At 58.4% G+C, this 22,035-nt stretch overlaps 2 protein-coding genes across 4 annotated transcripts in view; one reads left to right on the plus strand and one right to left on the minus strand.

Annotated features, from left to right (window-relative positions):
- Positions 1-6,721: 6,721 nt before the first annotated feature.
- Positions 6,722-9,239, plus strand: AANAT (aralkylamine N-acetyltransferase). The gene is made up of 3 exons (XM_014951027.1): positions 6,722-6,891; positions 7,622-7,776; positions 8,182-9,239. The coding sequence occupies exons 1-3, from the start codon at positions 6,735-6,737 to the stop codon at positions 8,485-8,487; spliced, it is 618 nt and encodes a 205-aa protein (XP_014806513.1). The 5' UTR covers positions 6,722-6,734; the 3' UTR covers positions 8,488-9,239.
- A 377-nt stretch (positions 9,240-9,616) lies between these two features.
- Positions 9,617-22,035, minus strand: part of RHBDF2 (rhomboid 5 homolog 2 (Drosophila)) — a 45,188-nt gene continuing 32,769 nt past the window's right edge. The window contains exons 1-19 of one of the 3 annotated variants that reach the window (XM_014953640.1): positions 21,455-21,595; positions 19,195-19,304; positions 18,910-19,059; positions 18,676-18,800; positions 18,002-18,194; positions 17,718-17,930; positions 16,981-17,109; positions 16,564-16,697; positions 16,130-16,336; positions 15,874-15,985; positions 15,320-15,394; positions 14,748-14,909; positions 14,490-14,590; positions 13,955-14,018; positions 13,717-13,811; positions 13,409-13,484; positions 12,835-12,935; positions 12,441-12,594; positions 9,617-11,462 (exon numbers count right to left, since the gene is read on the minus strand). In XM_014953640.1, the coding sequence (XP_014809126.1) occupies positions 11,043-11,462; positions 12,441-12,594; positions 12,835-12,935; positions 13,409-13,484; positions 13,717-13,811; positions 13,955-14,018; positions 14,490-14,590; positions 14,748-14,909; positions 15,320-15,394; positions 15,874-15,985; positions 16,130-16,336; positions 16,564-16,697; positions 16,981-17,109; positions 17,718-17,930; positions 18,002-18,194; positions 18,676-18,800; positions 18,910-19,059; positions 19,195-19,266 (2,583 nt within the window). In that variant the 5' untranslated portion in view covers positions 19,267-19,304; positions 21,455-21,595 and the 3' untranslated portion in view covers positions 9,617-11,042. Of the gene's footprint in view, positions 11,463-12,440; positions 12,595-12,834; positions 12,936-13,408; positions 13,485-13,716; positions 13,812-13,954; positions 14,019-14,489; positions 14,591-14,747; positions 14,910-15,319; positions 15,395-15,873; positions 15,986-16,129; positions 16,337-16,563; positions 16,698-16,980; positions 17,110-17,717; positions 17,931-18,001; positions 18,195-18,675; positions 18,801-18,909; positions 19,060-19,194; positions 19,305-21,454; positions 21,601-22,035 lie in introns of those variants that run through there. The other 2 variants (XM_014953660.1, XM_014953650.1) reach the window with 2 other exon arrangements.

Raw genomic sequence — 22,035 nt, forward strand, 5'->3', positions numbered from 1 at the left:
CTGCCCCCAGCCTGTAGCGCTGCAGGGGGTTGGTTGGACCCAAGGGCAGGACCTGGCACTTGGCCTTATTGAAACTCATCCTGTTGGTCTCAGCCCATCGATCCAGCCTGTCCAGATCTCTCTGCAAACCCTCTCTACCCTCCAGCAGGTCGACACTGCCACCCAGCTTGGTGTCATCTGCGAACTAACTGTGTCCCCTATGATCATCGAATCATAGAATCATTCAAGTTGGAAGAGACCCTTGGGATCATCGAGTCCAACCATCTACCCTACTCTACAAAGTCCTCCCCTACACCATATCCCTCAGCACCGCATCTAAATGTCCCTTAAACACATCCAGGGATGGTGACTCCACCACCTCCCTGGGCAGCCTGTTCCAATGCCCGACCACTCTCTCTGTGAAGAATTCCTTCCTAATGTTCAGACTAATGTTCAGTTTCTTATGAAGAAACCCATGTGGGAAATCTGGAGTAAGACCATTCTCCCTCTCACCACAGGTCCTCCTTACCCTTCAGGGTGACCTGAACATTGCAAAAACACAGCCAGTACTGCAATACAGTCATCTAAAAATTTTCTTTCTATATTTACGAGACAACTTCTTTAATGCCTCACAAAACTCAGTCCTTAAAAATTTTCTTTCTATATTTATGAGAGAACTTCTTTAATGCCTCACAAAACTCAGTCCAAACCTGTTGCGATGGAGGGAAGACATGAGCACTCAATATGAGTGATCAGCAAGCTTCGTTTATTTAGACACACTACCATTCTTTTATGCACACTCATAATTAGCTCATACATATTGCAAAACGAGAGCTCATTATTGGTTAGTTCTAAAAAGACAGTTCCGCCCGAAATTCCTTTCTTACAGTTACATGTTTACCTTATCACAGACATTCTGTTGTTGGACCACAGCTGCCTTCAAGGCCAGAAGAGCAACTTCAAGGCCTTGCAGTTATTGGGAGCTAGATAAGCTGAATATGGTGCTTATTAAGCTCTTGCTGGACTAGCTGCCCCTTCTCAGCTAGCCAGTCTCCCACACAAACCCTGTCCCTGGAGACCAAGGGACTACGAAGGCTGCAGCCACCAAAAGCACCTTAATCCCCCTGAGCCCCAGGATGACCCGGTGCTGTGGCAGGGATGGAGGCAGAGGAGGGATCAGCCGAGGAGCCCCCGGGGCTGCCTGTGACGTTTCATTCCCACGTCCTGGCAGAGCAGGGGGCAAACGTCCCTGGAGACCAAGGGACTACGAAGGCTGCAGCCACCAAAAGCACCTTAATCCCCCTGAGCCCCAGGATGACCCGGTGCTGTGGCAGGGATGGTGGCAGAGCAGGACTCAGCCGAGGAGCCCCCGGGGCTGCCTGTGACGTTTCATTCCCACGTCCTGGCAGAGCAGGGGGCAAACACTGATTCATCTGCCCCCCACGTGTCGCCCCTCGCCGCAAAGCCTACCCAGAGATAATTGTCATCTTCCCGAGAGGGACCAGCCTGGCTGCGGGGTGGGAGTGACAGCTCGGGGCTCTTTGAAGATGCTGAAGAGAGCTGCTAAATATGTAAATCTCAGCACGCTGCTGGGAATCTCGTTTAATGGAGTTTTTGACCCTCTGCAGCTGTGTAGGAGCAGGGAGAGAGGGACCCTGCTTGACTATTCCAGCCACGGGCCAGGCTCTGCTCTGCTGGGTTCAGTTTTAATGGCTGGGATTTGCTCTGAAATGCCATTTCTGAAGAGCAGAAATCTGCTGGGTCATATTTCTGTTTCAATTCCACAAAAAAAAAAAACAAACCTGAAAAGGTGGAGATTAGGGAATAGCCCCAGGTCACTTTGCCTGTGGCTGGGAAATAAAGCAGGGCTTGAGCTCCCCTGGAAACGTTTCCAGTGGAGCAAAGCCAGCTCTGCCTCCTGCTCCAGGCTTCTTCCAGGGCTGCATCTGGTTCGTGATGATAATGATGATGCCAACATTTTTTAATTATTATTTTTGCTGACCGACCTTCCCAGTCATTTCCTTTCCAGGAGCTCACGCCTGGGATAATCCCCCTTTTATTACACATGTCCTGATTGGGGACAAATAGTGCTGGCTTTGCCTATTCAGTTTTTTTATGTAATGGCTCCCAGGGATGGAGAGCTGGGCAGGAGAGAGATGCTTCAGCTTTGGAGTAAGCTCCTTAGGGGACAAAAATGAGGTTTGGCCCTCCATCCTACGAAAAGCTGGCCTGTTTCCCTGATAAACCCCCCCACTACTCAACCCAAGGGGTGATTATGCCTTCCACAGCCAGCAGCCTCCTCATCCTCGGCACAAAGAAGGAGCAGCCACGCTCAGTAGGGCTGCCTTCAGCTTCCTCTGGGCTCCCAGTCCCATCAGACTGGTCTGGATCAGGCACAATATGTTGCTCTCTTTTCCTGGCTAAGTCCTCTGCTCTCACTGCCCAGCTCGTAGTGAGGACTCAGGGCAGAGCAATCAGCTAAATGCTTTATCCCTTTGCAGGCGGTCATGCCAGGGGAAAAAAAAAAAAAAAAAAAAAAAAAAAAAAAGGAAAAAAAAAAAAAAAAAAGCCTGATGGGATCCTTTTGCTGGCCTGTCACCTTAAAGCCTCTCACCTCTCCCTGTCTTTCATCGGGGTTATAAACTCCTTAGGGCGTCATCACGTGCTCCATAAATAACAAATATATAAGCAGGGGCTGCGGAGGGTGCAGCAGACGAGGAGGAGGGGAGGCAAACCCCCGGGTCCTCCTCTCCTGCCAGCTGTGGGGTGGCACCGCTGGAGCCAGGCGGGCAGAGGAGCGGCGCGGGGTCCCCTCTGGTAAGCACCCACCTTTCTGTTGCATCCCGGAGCTACTGACAGCCTTGGGGACAGCTGGTGGTCCCAAGGGCACTGTGACTTACCAGGATGGGGGGGAATTGCCCCAGAGGGTGGGGGGAGGTTGGAGCACGGAGCTTGGCTTGCCTGAAAAGTGATTTTGGTGGAGGTAAAAGTGTGACTCTCACCCCAGTGTCTGTCCCATCCCAAAACTTTCACCACATTCTATCAAAACCCGGGTGTAGGGGTTCCTCTCACTGAAACCCTCTATGTTCAGGGCGTGGGAAGAGCTTGAGCTTTTTTGCAACGAATGTACTGACAGCCTTGGGGACAGCTGGGTGTCCCAAGGGCACTGTGACTTACCAGCCCCATTATTCCAGGATGGGGGGGGAAATGCCTCAGAGGGTGGGGGGAGGTTGGAGCATGGAGCTTGGCTTGCCTGAAAAGTGACTTTGGTGGAGGTAAAAGCGTGACTGACCCCCCACAGCACCTATCTCATCCCAAAACGTCTACCACATTCTATCAAAACCCTCTCTCACTGAAACCCTCCATGTTCAGGGCATGGGAAGAGCTTGAGCTTTTTTGCAACGAATGTTTGGCTTCAAAACTGGGTGAATAACTCCTTGCTACAAACCAATTTTAAAACTCAAGCTGCAAATCCAGGTAGACACTCGTTGACATAATAAAAAGATGATCTTAGGGGGTTACTGGGGACTTGCCCGTTTATTTGCATGTGAGCATCTCTCTGGACCATGCAGATGCTTTGATCTCCAGTGCACAAGTGGGGGAAAAATTTGCAGAGGCAGCTTTTGGTACATACACACAAATGTATTGGGCTTGTCTCAGGCAAGTCTAGTAAGGAGCTACAGCACAAAATTTAGCTTGGAGTGTATGCGGCTTGAAAAATATACAGAAGGCTGTGTTGGAGCACAGGAAGACAGATTTCTTGAGCCAGGGAGAGAGGATTTTCCTCCTTGCTCTGGTTCTCACTTACTCTTTGACCCAAAAGTATACAGGAGGCTGTGTTGGAGCATGGGAAGACAATTTATTGAGCCAGGGAGAGAGGATTTTCTTCCTTGCTCTGGTTCTCACTTACTCTTTGACCTGGGGGGGAGTTTCCTTCACCTCTTGGGGTGGGATACTGCACTGCTGGTACCCCCATGGGCTCTGGGGACGGGCTGGGGAGGGTGGCTGGTTCCTCTGTGCTCTGCAGGCTGTGTGTGTCATCCCTGCAGAAGATTTTTGCATCTGCAGGGAGCTGAGAAGCAAAGCAAAAAGTTCATTTCCAGAGAACAAACACCGATATATCAGCCCTCCAGCTGTATAACCCGTGCTGCCAGGAATAAAATGCTGGAGGGGAAAAAAATAGAAGGAAAACAAGCTCGGGAACAGCCTTTCCCCATCACTGACTTCTCCTCCAGGCTGTTGCCGGATGGGGTCTCAGGAAATTTCTAAAAATAGCTGGAGGGATCTGATTCCCCTTTCCCCGTCATCTCTAATAGGAACCGAGCAGAGTCTTGAATCTTCCTCAAGCTCTGTGGATGTCCCTGTAGAGACTCTCCAATATTCAGCTCTTTACAGCCTTTGTATGGTCTGGGATAAAGATTGCTCTTGGACAGTGACCTGGCTCTGTGGGTGACCAAACCTCCTGCTCCATAACTCCCATGGCAGATGAACCTCTGCTCTGCCCGGCCATCCCTGCACAGCACCCCCAGAACCTGTCCCAGGCCCTCAGCACCCCCCAGGATCAAACCACCGTTGCGTTTTCTAGGTGCCCAGAGCCTACCCTCTTCCCTGCTCCGGGATTTATCCAGGTGGATGATCCCTTAATCCAATTAGCAGGATGAGGAGTTCCAGAAGATTTGATAAGCTCTACAAATGCTACAGCCCCCCAGAACCCTGCTCTCCCCTCCAGCTTGGCCACCCCTTTATTTCCTTCCCTACATGGTTCCCAGGAGCATGAACCACCCATTCCCATCATCATCTCAGTTAGTCCTTGCTCTCACCCTTTGGGGACCAGCATTAGGGGTGCTAAATAATTCCCCTTCCAGAGAAATGCCCTCTCCCTGATGGACTCAATCCCTTAGAGACACCACATCCGCTGCCAAATTAGCAATTCATCGAAAATAAATCACAGCACCCACCCCCTCTCACCCTGGGCTGGATGAAAGAGGCGTTTGGAGCACCCAGCCCTCGGCCTTTCAGGATGGAAAATTCCCAGCTTGCGCCGGGTTCTGCCCTGCGCCACGTTTGTGCTGGTAATGCTTTTGTTTCTATAAATCCTATTAGCTGGAGGCAAGCCTATAATTAGCAGGGAAAGCCGGCACCTCTCAAAACAATAATCAAAAATGACCCGGCTTCGCTGCAAATTGCTTGGCTGTTGGGCTGAGCAGGGACAGAGGGATGGCTCGGGAAGCTCTTCCCACTATTTCTGCCTGGGGGACGCATGTGCTTCCCAAAGTTATTCGCTCAGTTTGTGGTTCTCTCTGGAATTATTAACTCAGTTTGCTCGCACACGAAAGAGGAGGCAGAGTGAAGCTCCAGGCTCTGATCCAGGTCAAGGGATTTGGCCGGGCTGTGGAGGATGGGCACTGCCGGATGAGCTCAGGGGGCTGATGACCCTCCTGGGAGAACCAAGGGGGTCTGGGGTCTCATGTCACAGGTGACATGTCCTGGGGTGAGCTGTGCCCGGTGGGATTGTATTCCCAAAGCTCCTGGGATAGGAGACAAACCTGGGGGCAGGTCCCTAGGTAGGATGCTTGAGGCTTGTCCTGCCACTGAACCATCTCAGCTACGTCTGAGCATGGAAATGACTTAAGAGCCCAACAGGGGCTAAGCTGTGTCATTCGAGGGATTTGGCCGGGCTGTGGAGGATGGGCACTGCCGGATGAGCTCAGGGGGCTGATGACCCTCCTGGGAGAACCAAGGGGGTCTGGGGTCTCATGTCACAGGTGACATGTCCTGGGGTGAGCTGTGCCCGGTGGGATTGTATTCCCAAAGCTCCTGGGATAGGAGACAAACCTGGGGGCAGGTCCCTAGGTAGGATGCTTGAGGCTTGTCCTGCCACTGAACCATCTCAGCTACGTCTGAGCATGGAAATGACTTAAGAGCCCAACAGGGGCTAAGCTGTGTCGTTTGTAACACTGAGCAACCTGGAGAAGAGAGTAAATCCTGGAAGCACAGGCTGTCCCTGGGAAGTGGCCCTGGCTGCCTGATATGTCCATGCTGGGGCATCCTGGTGCACTTTTGGTGGCTTGGCACTGACTCACCTACAGCCACGCAGCACCCTGTGGAGCTTTCACCCAGATCTGCTCATTTTGCAGTCTCTCAGCTTCTCACAGCCACATCCCACCCTGCCTGTCCCCAGGGCAGGGGCTGCACTTGTCCTGGGGCTCTCCTGCCCTGTCCTGCTGCCTGGCTTTGCCATGGGCTGGGTCGGGAGATGTGGGGCAGGGTACCAGGGCGGGATGCTCAGCCTGGTGCCCGCTCCCCCTGCCCCAGCTCTGGCAGTCCCTCTCCCTGCTCTGTCCCACTGCCTGGATGCTGGCAGCTGGTCACCAGGCTTTTGTGCCTCGTGTCCCTGTGGCCACGAGTTTGCTACAGCCTAATTCTTGGGGCAATGGGGTCACTGTGGGCGGGTATTGGTGCTATATATATATACACACACACAATGTATAGGAAAAGGGTGGCAAGCAGCCTAATCCTGTGTGTGATCAACAGGTATTTTTGGTGGCTAAGAGTGCTGGAGGAGATTTGCTGAAATAAAGGGTGCCCTGAGGCTGCTGGGGCCGGGAAGCGGCAGAGGCTGCCCCACACAGAGGGAGCGGTGGGAAACTGAGGAGGAGGAAGAAGAGGAGGAGGAGGATTGTCGGGGCTGGGAAGCGGCAGAGGCTGCCCCGCACAGAGGGAGCAGTGGGAAACCGAGGAGGAGGAGGAGGAGGATGTCAGCACTCAGCGCCTTGCCTTTCCTGAAGCCCGTTCACCTGAGGTCCCCCCGGAGCTCGCCCGGGGGCCAGCGCCGCCACACGCTGCCCGCCAGCGAGTTTCGCTGCCTCAGCCCCGAGGACGCCATCAGCGTCTTCGAGATCGAGCGGGAAGGTAAGGGGCTGTCCCGGGGAGGTCCCGGCCTGGGGGTAGCAGCTGGAGATGCCCCATCAATCCCTTGAGCTCCTTGGGGACACACCATGGTGGCAAACCCTCCATGCGTGCTCTTGTGGGTTGATGAGGGATAGAGCCAGCAGCTGTAACTGCGGCCAGGCCACCGTGTGCTCCTTAACGAGGTGGATGAGGCTGTGATTAAGGAGATGGAGAATCACAGCCCCCAGCTCACCCAGGGTGGGAGGTGACCCCAGACTGGGCGAGTGAGGAGCAGCTCTGAAAACAGAGGGGAGTGGACAGGGGAGGGAGAAGGTGGGAGGAAGGACACCGTGCTCAGCCTCTGGTTGCACAGGGGTGCATTGAGATGTACCCCCAGCAACCTTCCCCCCCCTCCATCCCAGGCACCCCCAGCTCCCCTTGCCCAGACTCACCAGCCCGTTTCTTCTCCTCTCCAAAGGGCAGGGGCAGTCGTGGAGATGCCAGGCAGGAGGGCTCATCTCAGCACCCGCTGCTGTAGCCCTGGAGTCAGCGATGAGAGTGGGGAGAGGGTCCTTGGGCTGGGGGCGCTGCCTCTGGAGGAGCAGAGCTGCTCCCTGGGGTCATCCATGTCCCTTAGAGCTCCTTTAGACCAAGTAGGCAGCAGGACACACGCCAGCTTCTCCCCATCACATCCCGTGCCAGGGGGTTTTCAGGGTCCCTCTTGCTGTACTCAACCACTATCTCTCTCCAGCCTTTATCTCTGTCTCTGGGGACTGTCCCCTCCACCTGGACGAGATCCGCCACTTTCTGAACCTGTGCCCGGAGCTCTCCCTCGGCTGGTTTGAGGAAGGGCGGCTTGTGGCGTTCATCATCGGCTCCCTGTGGGACCAGGAGAGGCTCACCCAGGTAAGAGTGACCCCAGTTCTTCCCAGCTCTTGTACTGGCAGAGGCACTGCCAGAGCCTGGGGACAAGGAGAAGCTCCCGGGGGCCCTGAGGCTACTCACTACTCACCAAGTCTTCTCCCAAGACTAATTGCTACAGGGCTGCTCTGGCAGAAGTAAACTCTCATTAATTAATTTTACCAATGCTGTTAAAAAATACGCTCAGTAATTCCCCACAATATTGGTTTTAAAAATTAAAAAGCCTGCAGGGATGCTGGGGGAGGTGAAGGAGGGGGGCACCAGGACCCTTCTCCCTTTGGGAAAGGATGGGGATCCGGGTTCACTGAGGTGGGGGACCAAGTCACACGCAGGATGGGACCCCCAACCCTGACCCCGGGTGACACTAACCCCCCGCTCCCCCCTTGGCAGGAGGCGCTGACCCTGCACAAGCCACGGGGCACGGTGGTGCACATCCACGTGCTGGCCGTGCACCGCACCTTCCGGCAGCAGGGCAAGGGCTCCATCCTCATGTGGAGGTACCTGCAGTACCTGCGCTGCCTGCCCTTCGCCCGCCGTGCCCTCCTCATGTGCGAAGATTTCCTGGTGCCCTTCTACCAGAAATGTGGCTTCGAGGCGCTGGGTCCCTGCCAGGTGACGGTGGGGGACCTGGCCTTCATCGAGATGCAGCATCCCGTGCGGGGACATGCCTTCATGCGCAGGAACAGCGGCTGCTGAGCCCCCACTCTGGTCCAGGTGGGGCTGGAGAGAGGCTGCCGGGGGGGGAAATAAGAAGCTACGACCCCTCTCCATCCCTGCCATGGTAATACATCCTCCCCGGCTGGCCCTGGCCACAGCTACTCCCCCTCTGCCACATTTGCCTTCCAGCCACATCAGCCTGGTCCCATCCCCGCAGGGCTGGGGACCAAAATCTCCAGCCTGGCCCCACTGGGAGCACTGACCTCCCCGCCCCGGTCTCTGCTGGGGCTGTGCTGGAGAGCCTGGGCAGGCTGCAGAGACCCCCCCAGGGATGGAAAGGCTTTGCCCTAGGAGCAGTGAGGGATGCTCTGCTGATTTAAGGGCACTCACAGCCACGTTTTGCTGTGACACCCAGAAGAGACCGTACACACGTGTACCCCCAGCCCTGCACCCCCTCCCACCACCGCCACGAGTGACCACACCATGGCCAAACCCCACCCCCAGCAGCCACCAGACCAGGACGGGGTCACAGCAGCCACCCCACTGCCCACAGACATCTTTCCAGACCCCTTGGAGCACACACACAGCACATCCCCAGCCACACATTGCACAGCCTCCCTGGGGGGGCCAGTCCAAACCATTCCCCCCCCACCCCGAGACCCACAACCAGCCCCGGACAAGCCTTCTGCAAACGCCTTGGGCTGGTACGAAGCAGCAAATAAAGAGGTGGTGGTGGTTTTCTACCGTGTGTGTTCCTGCACCTCGCCACAACAGCTGGAGGGAGGGCAACAGCCGGGATGAGAGGAGCCACCCAACACCCCTTGGGACATCCCAGCTTCAGGGGACACGGGGGCAAATCCGGCCCCAGGTCATTCGGTGACGGGTGGGATGGAGGCAAGGGTGGTTCTGCCCTCGGGAAGGGTCAGGAGGCTCCGTGGGTCTTTTTGCTCCAGGTATTTGGCTTCTCCTTCTGCTCGAGACCCTCCAAACCCTGTCCCCCTCCCAGAGAGGTAGAGGGGGACAGCGCAGCCCTACACATCAGGCACTGCCAGCTCATCCCCCCCCACCCTGCCACACCGAGCATCCTCAAAACAAGCAGAACCCCCCCCCAAAATTGCTGCATCCCTGTGCCTCAGAAGGGAAAAGAGGCCCTGTGCATCTCATTAAATACAAGTAGAAATTTATTTAAAGAGGGGAAAAAAACAAACAAACCCACAGCTTTTAAAAAAAAGTATCAAAAAGAGACAAATGAGGTGAAGTGTCTGTTTTAGGCTGGAGCAGCAACCGGAGGGACGGAGCGGGGCTGAAAACTGGCCCGTGGTGGAGGGAGGGATGCGGGGGTCACAGAGCTCCTGGAATGTGGCTGTGGCCAGAGGGAGCTGAGCTCCCAGCCCTTGAATACTCATCCCGGGACATCCCGGTGGGGGGGAATTCACACCTTCCCCCATTTACCAGCACTGAGACCCACCAGCACCAAAGCGACACGTACTGGGGGAGAGACAGCCCAGCACCAGCCCTGGCCCAAACCAGCCCAGCAGGGTCACCCGGACCCCAGGAAGGACCTGCCTTTACACTGAGGTGGGTGGGAGGGAGAAGGAGATGGTGGAGAACAGCAGCCCAGGGCTGGTGGCAGGCAGGGATGTGCAGCCCCTGGGCAGGGAAGGCAACTGCCCCCATCCCGTGCTTCTCCTTTAAGGCAGGGAGGCCTACCTGGGTCTCCATGCTTTGAAAAAGGCAAAGGGGTAACAGCAGGGACTGGAGGCAGAAGCAAAAGGTGGGAGCATCGATGGCTTCCCAAGGGGGTCTGTGGGCTTCAGGAGCAGCCACACAAGCCCCCCAGGGTGTTTCTCCATGCCTGCCTCCCAGCACAGCACTAGAGACAGTACGTGCCACTTCTCTGCTTCCAAAAAGGGAATTTCACTGAAATAAGGGGAAAAGGACCCCTCCCTGCACCAAGTCCTGCCTCTCCATCCAGTGATAAGCCCACGTGGGGAAGCACAAGCCTCCTTCCACAGCCTTAAGGGAGCACCAGATGAGAGAGCAGGGCTGAGAAATACCTTCAAAGTTCAGCTCTGAACATCTCAGAGCTGTGGCAGAGGTCCCAGGGAGCCCAAAGCTGGGGAAACTCTCAGACCAAAGACCCACGGATAAAAAAAACAAACAAACAAAAACCAAACAAACCTGCCCCTGCAAAAAAGGGGGTCGTGTTCACAGTATGAGCTGCAGCACCTGGGGGCACCGAGGTGGGACGGGGCTGGGGTACAGGCAGGAGACCTGGGCAGCTTCAGCCCCAGGGCCAGGAGCCCAACCTGGGCAAGAAAACACCAAAAACCCACTTTCTCATGGCCCTTTCCCCACATGGGCAGCAGCCAAGGTCCTGGGTCGGTCCCCAAATCAGTTACGGCTTGAAAAACCAAGAGGCAGCCCCAAAGGGGTGCAAGGCAGGGTGGCTCCAGCCCCGCTCCCAAGCCCAAAGCCCCGGGGATGAAGCCGTGCCTGGGGTCTGCTCCATCCCAGCAGGGATGGTGATGATCCAACTCCATAGAGATCCATCACCACCAGCACCTCTCCCAGCCCCGTTCCTGCCCGTGGGGTCAGTGCAGGACCTGCTCCAGCTCGTACTTCTCGCAGAACTTGCTGGTGATGGGCAGGCAGGTGAGGTACTCGATCCAGCGCCAGTTCACAGGGTAGACGTAGAGCCAGACCACCAGGGAGGCGAAGAGCCCCACGAAGACCAGCAAGGAGACGATGATCATGGCTCGCTTGCGGTACTTGTCCACCGTGCCGAAGGTGATGTAGGGCAGGAAGGCGAAGGAGAGGAGGAGGCCGCTGAGGAAGCCGAAGAGGTGAGCGATGTTATCGATCCACGGCAAGAGGCCGCAGACGAAGAGGAAGAGGACGATGCCAAAGAGGTTGAGGAAGGCTTTCCAGGGTTTCTCCAGCACTTGCCAGCTCTGGAAGAGCTCCACGAAGAGGCAGGCCAGCAAGCCAAACTGGGACCCGGCGGGGCCCACCTGTGGGGATGGGAGAAGTCATGGCCAGACCCTGCATATGTCACCCCAGAGATGTCCCCACGTCCCCTGGGGACTGTCCCTTCCCCTTACAAAGTGCATTTGGCTCCTGCAACCTTCTGAGGGCTGCACTCCACCAACCCAGGGTTCAGAGGTGGGAGCCCTGGCATGGGGGGAAAGAAAGAAAGAAAGAGGGGAAAGAAAGAAAGAAAGAGGGGAAAGAAAGAAAGAAAGAGGGGAAAGAAAGAAAGAAAGAGGGGAAAGAAAGAAAGAAAGAGGGGAAAGAAAGAAAGAAAGAGGGGAAAGAAAGAAAGAAAGAGGGGAAAGAAAGAAAGAAAGAGGGGAAAGAAAGAAAGAAAGAGGGGAAAGAAAGAAAGAAAGAGGGGAAAGAAAGAAAGAAAGAGGGGAAAGAAAGAAAGAAAGAGGGGAAAGAAAGAAAGAAAGAGGGGAAAGAAAGAAAGAAAGAGGGGAAAGAAAGAAAGAAAGAGGGGAAAGAAAGAAAGAAAGAGGGGAAAGAAAGAAAGAAAGAGGGGAAAGAAAGAAAGAAAGAGGGGAAAGAAAGAAAGAAAGAGGGGAAAGAAAGAGGAGGACGCCAGGCAATGTTTTGGCAGCGCTGATGCTCTGGGTGACTCAGCAGCCAGGCAGCATCACCCCCTCCCAGGACACAGCCCCCCCTGCGTTCTCTGCCAGCAGATTAGCCATCTGCCCGCCCGGGGACCCCGCACGCACACCGACACGTGGCGACGCGTGACCCACGCCGCATGTGCGAACCCCACACGTGGGGCAGAGACCCCTCCCCTCTCCCCCATGGGGGCACCAGCCTCCCACACCCCCCTGCAATAAAACCTGCCAGGGTCTGAGAGCTCTGTGCTGATGGCTGCAGCCCCATCCCCAAACCTCTGCTGGGACAAGGACAGCGAGGGGTGTCCTTTGGGGGGCTGGCTGGGCTCAGGGTGATGTGAGTAGACCCCCAACCCTCACCTCTGCCCTGTAGGGCAGGAAGATGGCACTGGCCAGGTTGCCCGTGATGCCGCTGAGGATGAAGATGATGGAGATGCGATGCCAGCCCGCCAGCTTCTCCAGGTCCCTCAGCACCGTCATCTGGAAAGTCACCGACACCAGGCAGTGGATGATGCTGGGGGAAGAGACCCTGCGTTAGAGACCCCTGTCCTGCCAGAGCTCCTGCCCAGCCCTCCCACCCACTGCCCCGGGGCATGAGGCATCTTCTCAAACATCCTTCACCCATGGCACGTGTCACTGTAGTGTCCTTCCCTCTTCTCTCCCAACCCATCAGGGATCACAAACCATCCCAATGGATTTTCCACTCCCAAGTCAGCCACCCCATCCCCTGGGGACACGGGGGTCCACGGCTCACCCGGCGTGCAGGAAGAGGGACAGCCACAGGCGGTAGAACTGGTCAGGGACCTCCGGGTTGAGGAAGGGCAGGAGGCCACAGACCTCGTCCAGGCAGTGCACCTGAAGAGGCAGGAGGGGTTTGGAGGGTGAGGGGGGCTCAGCCCACACCCCAGAGCCACAGGGAACAAAGGACAGGTCACAGGGATGTGTGGCTGATGATGCCACATGTCAGTTGTGGGGGGGACACTGGGTGGCTTAGGGGGACCGCAGGTGGCGTGGGGGGACCTGCGCTGCCCAGGTGCTGGGGAGGGAGCGAGTGAGCACCCTCAGTGCCCCAGGAGATGCTGAAGGGCTGTTTTCCTTCCCAGGATGTGCCTTTCCCAAGGCCATCGGTGATGCCCAGGTGAGGTTGGTTCAAGTCCTGTTTCCTCCTGCCCCACACCAGTGAGGTGGGCACGCAGCGGCAGCAGGCATCCTCCCTGCTCACACCCACCCCAACCACATCCCAGGGCACCATAAAACCCCATGGCACCAGCAGGGCAACACATGACCCAGCTGCCAGCATCCTGCCCCACGTCCCCAGCCCCGCTCACCTGCGAGCAGAGCGTTGCCTCCTCATGGAAGTAGCCGTGCATGAACTTGCAGTACTCCCGCGTCGTGATCTCACAGCTGGGGGCAGAGGGTGGGCAGCGGGCTCCATGGGGGGCAGAATTTGCTCCCCCACTCCCCCAAGCATCCCCTTTCACTCCTAGGAGCCAGTCCTGCCGCCAACACGCTTCCCACCCCTCCACCCCAAGCATCCACCCCAAGTATCCATAACCTCCCTCTCCCCCTAGCACAGGACACAGGGCAGAGGGGGGAGCCGAGCCTGGGCTGGGTGCCCCCCATGGCTGTGACCCACCTGCCCTTGGTGCCGATGCAGCAGGGCCTGCCCTTGATCTGGCAGTCCATGTGGGCAAAGCCCGTGTAGTTGGTTTTGGTCTCGTAGGTGCAGATCTACAAGCAAGAGGGGGAGAGGAATTGAGGTCAGGGTCTGGCCCCACGCTCTCCCCTGAAGCCCCAGTGCCAGGCTTTGTTGTGCGTCCCATGGAGGTTGCCACCACGGTGCCACCCAGCTCGTGGTGCCACCAGGCTCTTACCGGCCACTTGGTGATGTCGTCTGGCCACACATGGGGTGGGTTGGACGCTGGCTCCTCACATGTCCTGGAAGGAAGAGGTGTGGAGGGGGGGGTTAAGACAGGTTCCCCCCAACACATCATTCCTGGCAGACCAGTAACCCCACCTTGGGCACAGACACCCCCAGGACCTACCCCTTCCCCTGGCTTGGGAGGGAACCTGCACATTGGTGTCCTACAACACCCCACAGCAGCACCTTCCACGGGTGAACCCCGTGGAATGGCCTCTGCCCATCTGTTGGGCAACCCCATCAATGGCCCCTCGCAGCATCCCCCCAGGCAGGGACCAGTGCAAGACAACAGCATCACTCATCGCTGCCTACGTTTAGGACAGACCCCACCTCAGTTTCCCCACTGATTCCCTTCTCCTTATCACTCTCCTATGGGGTGTCAGAGCCCCCCCCCAGCTCCCTGGACAAGAAGATTCAAGGCATCCAAGCTGGAAAGGCAGCTCCAGGCAGCACCTCTGCCGTGCCCCACACACAGCCATCACTCCTACCTGGGGTCCTGGTGACACACAGCCCCCGATGTCCTCTTCTCACCCTGGCCCATGGTGGGCGCGTTGCTGCCCGGCCACTTGATGAAGGTCGCCAGTGTCTCCTGGGGATGACAAAGGGATGGAGGATGCGGCAGAGAACGCGCCACCCTGGCCCCGCACGCATCCTCTCCTGGTGCTGGGCAAGGCAGGGATGGCTTCCCCCCTTTTCTCCAGGGATCCCCAGCACTCGCCAGTGCCCACGGTGGGGGTGGCACCCACCGAACAGTCCTGGGGCAGGGTCTGGATGCAGCCCGATTTGTCGTTCTGGACGCAGCAGCCGGAGCTGCGCTCCCGGTCCCGCTCGCGCTGGATGAGCCGCTCCACCTGCTGATCCTTCCGGATGCAGGGGGAGAACTTGGCTCCCAGGTGGATCAGGTCGATCTGGGAAGGAGATGCCAGTCTAAAGGATGCTCCGTGGACCCCCCAACCCCAGCACCCCTCCTCCCTCCAGCTGCCCCCAGGGAGAGTTCGGCAGGGGGTCCCCACAAGCGATAGCCCTGGGTCTCCGTTACTCCCGTGGGGAAAAGGAGGAGGGGAAAGGGATGGAGTTTCTTCTGACCATCCCACCATGATGCTGCACATCTGGGAAGTGCTGCTGAGCCCCCAGCCTGGGCTGGGACCAGGCAGCAGGTCCCAGAGGGATGGGGGCACCGAGGGCCCAGGGCAGCAGGCTGGGATGGGGGGTCAAGCTTTTCCCCAGGGGAGAGGAGCACCCCAGAGACCCCCCGCCTTGGCTGGGGGAGCAGAGGCTGGTGGAGGCCAGAGCCTCAGTGGTCCAGCAGAGCCCTTACCGAGCTGGGCCCGATCCAGAAGTTTTCCTGCTGGATGTACTTGACGCTCTCGTAGACCCCCTTGTTCCTCAGCACCTGCCAAGCCAGGCCAGGGTCAGATCCTGCCGAGGGGTATGAGGGGCTGCAGCCCCCTCTCCCTCCGCTTCATCTGTGGGGAAGGGCTGCTGGCTCCCTCCAGTGATGTACAAGAGAGGGCAGTGCTGCTCATCCAGCAGACATGGACCCCCCCCTCCCCACGCTGTTTAATGGAGCTTCTCAACCAGCAGGAGCCAGCAGCACCCCCAGGATGCTCCCACCCCTAGCGGGGAGCACGACAGCATGGGACACTGGTGGTCACCATGGTCCACCAAGGATGATGGATGCTTGCTCTTCCCTCCAACCTGGGTTCCAAGGGAGCAACCCGGATGGCTGCAGGTTCCCAGGATTAACCCCAGAGGAAGGATCACCCCCCTCCCAGGTGTTGGAGACACCCCCGGACACCAGCCTTCCTTTCCTTGGCAATTGCAGAGCCAGACAAGTCACTGGAGAGCTGGGAGGGGACAGCTTAAACTTACTAACTCTGTCGTCACGTGCTGGGCAAAGCCGATGGGGGCGATGCCGTAGGTGCCGATGACCAGCAGGGTGATGAGGATGTGGACAAAGGTGATCCAGTACGTGAAATACGGGCTGAGGAGGAAAGGAGCCAAAATTTAAGCAGCTCCAGGGTGGCCGGGCAAAGGGAGGCTGCAGCCCCCCAAGCAGCGAGGGGGGATGCACATCCACGTTACAAGCTGGGGAGAGCCCATCCCCGTCCCGTCAGTGCTCCCTCACCGGTGGCTGTCGGTGATCTCCAGCTGGGACTGCACGATGCTGCTCAGGCTGCGGCGGTACGTCCTGTTCAGCCACTTCCCCACCACCCCCAGCCCGTAGTAGCGTTTCTTGCGGTCGAAGGCGAAGTGTTTCACTTTGGAGGCGATGCGCCTGCCTCGCCGGGGACCTGCCTCGGCGCCCGCCGAAGCCAGTCGGACACCCTCCTGCCTGCAGAGAGAGGAGAAACCCATCGAACCTGCCAGAAAGGAGCCAACCGAGAGGTACCCCCTGTGCAAACCCACAGCCCAAGGGATGCCAGGGGTGAGGGCACCCCTTGGCTTTGTCCTCCCAGGAGCATGGCAGAAACACCCATCTCCATGGCAGGGATGGCTGGGGACATTTGTCCTGATTGCAGCAGGGGACCTGGGCAGCCCCCACCGAGAGCTGGTACTCACGGGACGGGCTGCTCCACCTCGGGGGACGTCCTGGCATCCTCCCCCATTGGGTGCGTGCGTAAACAGGTGGCCGACAGAGGTGGCGACTCGAAGACATCATCAGGCATGGAGTACGTCTCGTCGTGCATGTCCATCTGAAAGGAGGATGGAGACAACGTTCTCAGGTGAGAAACCTTCCCCAACCGAGTGTGCCCATCGCCAGGCCAGCCTGGCTCCTCCCAGAGCCTGGGGAGGGGGTGATCCCCACCAACAGCATCGCTTCCTGCCACCCCCAAGAAGCATCAGCGAGACCAGGGCTCTGCACCGGTGGTCACTGTGCCCACCAATGCCCCGTCAGAGCCCTGCTCCATCTCCAGTCCCCGTGCAGGGACATCAGGACCCCTCCCCGCTCCGGCAGTAGGGTGGAACGGCGCTTGCCTTACTGAAGAAGGACGAGTCCAGGGTATCGGCAGCATCCACCATGTCCTCGTCCATGAAGCTGGGGTACATGAAGGTCCTCTTGTTGATCCTTGGCTTGGGAGCCAGCGGCTCCAAGACAGAGCGTCCCTTTGGCAGGGGAGGCAAAGGAGGGTAAGACCCTCAGTTTTTGGCAGCACCGAGAGTTTCTTGTGGCTTCCCTCCCCAAAGCAGAATGGCAAGGATTAAATTAAGTGGTTTCCTTTTCCCCCTGCGTGGGAAGGGCAGGCAGCAGGAGCTGGCAGCAGATGCTGTCTTTAGCTTCTCAGAGCCAACATTGGACCATGAACACATTAGTCAGCATGACAAGTGACTTCTGAATGCCTGCTTGGGTCTTGGTCCCACCAACCCAACTCCAAGGCTTAAATCCCACCAGAGAAGCCTCCCCTGCAGCTAAAGGTCTTGTGGCTCCTCAGCAGTGAAACCCAGAAGCTGCTTTTTTCTAGAGGTGCCGTGCAAGGTAGTTCCACTTTGGTGGTCCAGTTTTCACCAAAACTTCTCTTTTTAAGCAGAAGTTAAAAAAAACCCAAAACCCACCACAACAAAACAGCAAACCACCCTCCCCCTCAAACCTGCCCTGGAGAGATGACAATCTTTATATGAGGCAAAAAGCCAAGAAGCGAAGAAGATGGGTGAGGGATAGAGCTGGAACCCAAATCGGGAAGAGGATGATCCCCTCCCAGCTCCCCAAAACTCACGCGGAGAAGGGCTGCAGCCGCCTTGAAGCTCATGTGGGCGACGGACTCTCTCTTCCTGCGTGGCAGGCGGCTGTAGCCGGAGCGGATGCTGTTGAAGGACGTCAAGGAGACAACACCAGGGGTGAGCGGTGGCAGGACGTGGTGGGGCGTGTGGGGACGGTCTGTCTCGTCGGGATGGCGGAAGGGACGGCCCCTGGCCAGCGGGTCCACAATCTGGAGGAGGGAAGAGGTGTTGGTGCTGGGAGAGCAAGGTTGGGAGCCGGACCCTGTGCCCCGAGCTCTACCTTGGGCATCTTGGTGGGCTTGGGTGACTCGGTGCCTTGGAAGGAAGGGACCTCCTGGCTGGGCAGCTCCATGTCGCGGTAGGCAGGCTTCAGCTTCCCGTATCTCATGCTGCAGTGCTGCAAGCTCTTGCGTTGCCATTGCTGCCTCTTCCCCTCCCAGTCGCCGCTGACACCAAACCATTGCGCCGTGCCCCTGGACACACGATAGGGCATGCTTGTCACCCAGCAGGTCCCCCCCCCCACCCCAGGTACCACCATCCCACTTGGCCATCCCCTCCATCAGGCGATTTGGGTTGGGGTGTCTCAGCTCAGCAAGTTTTGACCTGGCTATGGGTCAGGGAAAGGATGCTGTAGAGGGGTCACGGGTCTTTGGGGCTCTCTGGAGAGGTATCTCCATCAACAGCTCTGGGCTGCAGCAGATAAACAGCTCAAGGTGCTTGTGAAGGTTCTCCATCAACAGGGCTGAGATATTTCCCCATTGTGCAGAACAACGGTGTGAATTAGCACTAAATTCTACAGGATTATCCCCAGTGAGTCAAAGCAGAACCGCAGGAAACCCTCTGAGCTGTGACTCTCCATCCCCATCCCGAGTCCTCTGCTGGTACCCACAGCCACAACACCCCCACGGGGACCGAGGGACCCCTTTGGTGACCCTGTCACTGCCCGGCCCTCACCTGCGGATGCTCTGGGACAGGGAAGTCTGCCGGCGAAAGCCGGGCCGGCGCTCGGAGCCATCTCCTCCCTTCGGCCGGGGCTCCTGAAGGCTCTTGCTTTTTCGGTAGATGGGGACTTTGGACGGCTGGAAGAGAAAGCATGAGGGGCGTTAGGGACAGGACGGCACACGGGGGGTTCCCTGGGGACGGCAGAGCCACCAAGCCCTGTGATGGACACAGCTCCCCGTCACTCACCTCCTTGTGGGCACCATCCTCCTCCGCCTCCCGGGGGGGGATGACGATGGAGAGGTTGGGGGGCTTCTTGCTCTGCAGGCGGCTGCTGCTGGAGCGGCTGCCCCCGTTCTTGTCACCGGCTGACATCTCGGGCCGGCAGCGGTCAGCAGGCTGGGGGGAAGGGGGGCAAGAAGTTAGCGAGATGAGAAGAGATATTCCCCCCCTTAGGGAGCTCACGCGTGGGGAGAAGCTGGGTCCCAGCAGGAGATGGGGTCTCCCCAGCCTCAGCCCCCCCATGCTGCTGACCTCGTCATCATCACCCCAGCCACGGTGTCCCTGATGCCTGCTCCCTGGGTTTGGGTGGACACTGAGCTCCATCTCCCACTCGCTCTGGACCACTGAGACCACCCCTTCACCTGCCGGGAGCAGACCAAGGGGTGGTAGGAGATAGAGTGAGAGCATCTCCATCAGTGACACATGCCTGTGGGATGTCCAGGCTGCACTTCCCACCCCCTCAGGGGTGGCAGGAGATAGAGAGTGAGAGCATCTCCATCAGTGACACATGCCTGTGGGATGTCCAGGCTGCACTTCCCACCCCCTCAGGATGTGCCTGAGCCACTGGGGACATGCATGGGGAAATCTGGGGGGGTCCCCTGTGACCCCCAGCTGGGACCATGAAACACTGAGTGCTGTGGCTCTGACATGGGGGGGGACTGGCCCCCAGGGTTTGGGAGCTGAGGGGGGATGGCTAGTGCTCCTGGGGGTCTGCAAAGAGGTTGAGCTGCCCATGCAGGGGTGAGTGGTGGGACATGGCCAGGCAGGGGACACACACAGCCTGAAAACATCAACAGTAAATTCTTCACACCCCCACCTGTAGCACAGCCCCCTTGGGGAGGACAGTTCCTGCTGCAGTGAGAGGGGCTGGGGCAGCCCATGTCACCTCCAGCCACAGGACCTGCTGCGTGTCGGGGTGTCCCCAGGGAGGGGAGATGCAGGACGCTCCCCCCCGGCACGTGTGTGCACACACCGGGCTGGGAGATGGAATCCTCCCTGGCACCACGTGCAAGGAGGGGGAAGCTTTCATGGCCAAGAGGTGGTTAATTCCTCAAACAATCCCCTCCCAAGGGTCCCCCCAGCCTGGCTCTACCAGGCAAGACCTCTGAGGAAAGGTAATTCCATCCGAGTGCTGGGAACAAGTCCCAGATCCTATTAGGGGCTACGGGGGCTGTCAAAGGAGGCACGTCCCCCTCCACAGCCACGTGCCAGCACCCGGGGGACTCGCACAGGTCTTGTGAGCATCCCTCATCCTCCTGTCCCCCCAGCCTGGCTCTTCCAGGCAAGACCTCTGAGGAAAGGTAATTCCATCCGAGTGCTGGGAACAAGTCCCAGATCCTATTAGGGGCTACGGGGGCTGTCAAAGGAGGCACGTCCCCCTCCACAGCCACGTGCCAGCACCCGGGGGACTCGCACAGGTCTTGTGAGCATCCCTCATCCTCCTGGCACAGCCACAGCCATGGGGATGGTGCCATCTGCCGTGTTCACCCCGTGCAGCATCCACCCAGCCCTGCCACGGGGTGGCCACGAGGACCAGCATCCCCATGGGATCTGCTCCCAAGGGGAGACACGAGCTGGCGGGTGGCAGAGTCCCCTGAGAGGGGACCAGGCATCCCACTGGAGGTCCTCTGCTGCCACCCACCACCACCACTGAGTCAAGCTCAGGGTCCAACAGCGCTACTGGCTGCAAAACCCCAGCTCCATCCACAGCCCTGGCTCCTCTCTCTGCTCAGGAGCCCCATAACCAGCCTCGTATGGCCCCGCTCTCCTTCAGTGATGGCCCTTGAGCAATCGGCTGAGTGATAGGAACCCCACCAGCCCCATCTGCAGCAGGGTCCCCCCCTGGCAGCCCATCCTCAAAGCAGGAGTTGGGCACTTTCAGAGCTCCCCCAGCACTCCGAGTCCCACGCACAACCCTCCCCTCAGACCCCACCACAAGCAAAGCTTGGCTTTAGGAGCATGAGGTCCCCATGGGACCAGCTCCTGGGGGATGCAGGAGTCCGGGAGCAGCTCCATGGGGACATGGCATCCTGAGGCCAGTGTCACTAGAGGGCATCCCTGCCCTCTGCCAGGGACAGGGGACACCCTGCTGCTCCTGCACTGAAATGGGTGCTGGGCTCCCTTCCGGCAGGGACAGTTGGGGTACAGCAGGGCAGGGATGGGGTGAGACACACGTGTGAGGGGGGGCAGTGCCAGATGCAGCCCAAGCGGTGGCTTCACCGAGATCCCTCCATCGAGGGGCACCTGCTGGCAGCAGGACAAGGTCCTCATGCCCAAATTCACCCTGCTCATCCCCAGCCTTGGCAATAAATCAGTTGGTGGTGGGGATCCTGATGGCAAGATGCAAGGAAATGGTCCTCACGGGCACCCTTGGGTGCTGCCAGCAGCTCAGCTGCTGCCTCACCCCTCACTGCCCTCGAGCACCAAAACTGGGAGCAACCAGCCCCCAAATTTCTCCTGGGGGACTCAGCCAGGTCGTGGACCCCCCAGGACCCCACCGGGGTCTCCCTACCTCATAAGAGTGGCAGGGATCCTGCGCAGCGCGTCTTGCTGGCAAACACCCACAGTGACCTTCGTCTTCCTCCTCCTCTGTCCTTCACGCACAGGAGCCCTGGGGAACGAACTCCTCCTGCCTCGCCTGGTGGGGAGAGAGGCTGCAGTGAAAAGCCACGCGTGGGGAAGCAGGGGATAGCTGCAGGAGCACCCAGGATGGAGGGAGAGCCGAAGCTCTGTGGCTCCCCGGGCCCTGGGGACAAGGCTGCTGGTGGCCGGACACCATGTCACAGGAGCTCGGTGGCAGGGGAACCACACGGGGCAGGGGGGGTGTTCTCACCCACTGCTGCCAGACCGAGCTCTCGGGAAGCAGGAGATGGGCAAGGGGTGGGCAACCAAACACCAAGTGCTTGGCCAAGGTATTTAATGGCTGGGAGCTGGGAACATGCCAGCCGGGCGGTCCAGCCCCAGCAAGCAAAACTTTCCGTCCTGCTGCCGAGCTGGAGACACTGTTTGTTTCGCAGTGACCTTCCTCTTCCTCCTCCTCTGTCCTTCACGCACAGGAGCCCTGGGGAACGAACTCCTCCTGCCTCGCCTGGT

This window comes from Calidris pugnax, unplaced genomic scaffold (genome assembly GCF_001431845.1).
Source record: "Calidris pugnax isolate Ruff unplaced genomic scaffold, ASM143184v1 scaffold9, whole genome shotgun sequence".
NCBI classification, from domain to species: Eukaryota; Metazoa; Chordata; class Aves; order Charadriiformes; family Scolopacidae; genus Calidris; species Calidris pugnax.

Coding starts and splice junctions, on each gene's coding strand:
- AANAT (XM_014951027.1), top strand. CDS start 6,735: ATGTCAGCACTCAGCGCCTTGCCTTTCCTGAAGCCCGTTCACCTGAGG. Junction 6,892..7,621: donor CTTCGAGATCGAGCGGGAAG/GTAAGGGGCTGT, acceptor ATCTCTCTCCAG/CCTTTATCTCTGTCTCTGGG. Junction 7,777..8,181: donor ACCAGGAGAGGCTCACCCAG/GTAAGAGTGACC, acceptor CCCCCTTGGCAG/GAGGCGCTGACCCTGCACAA.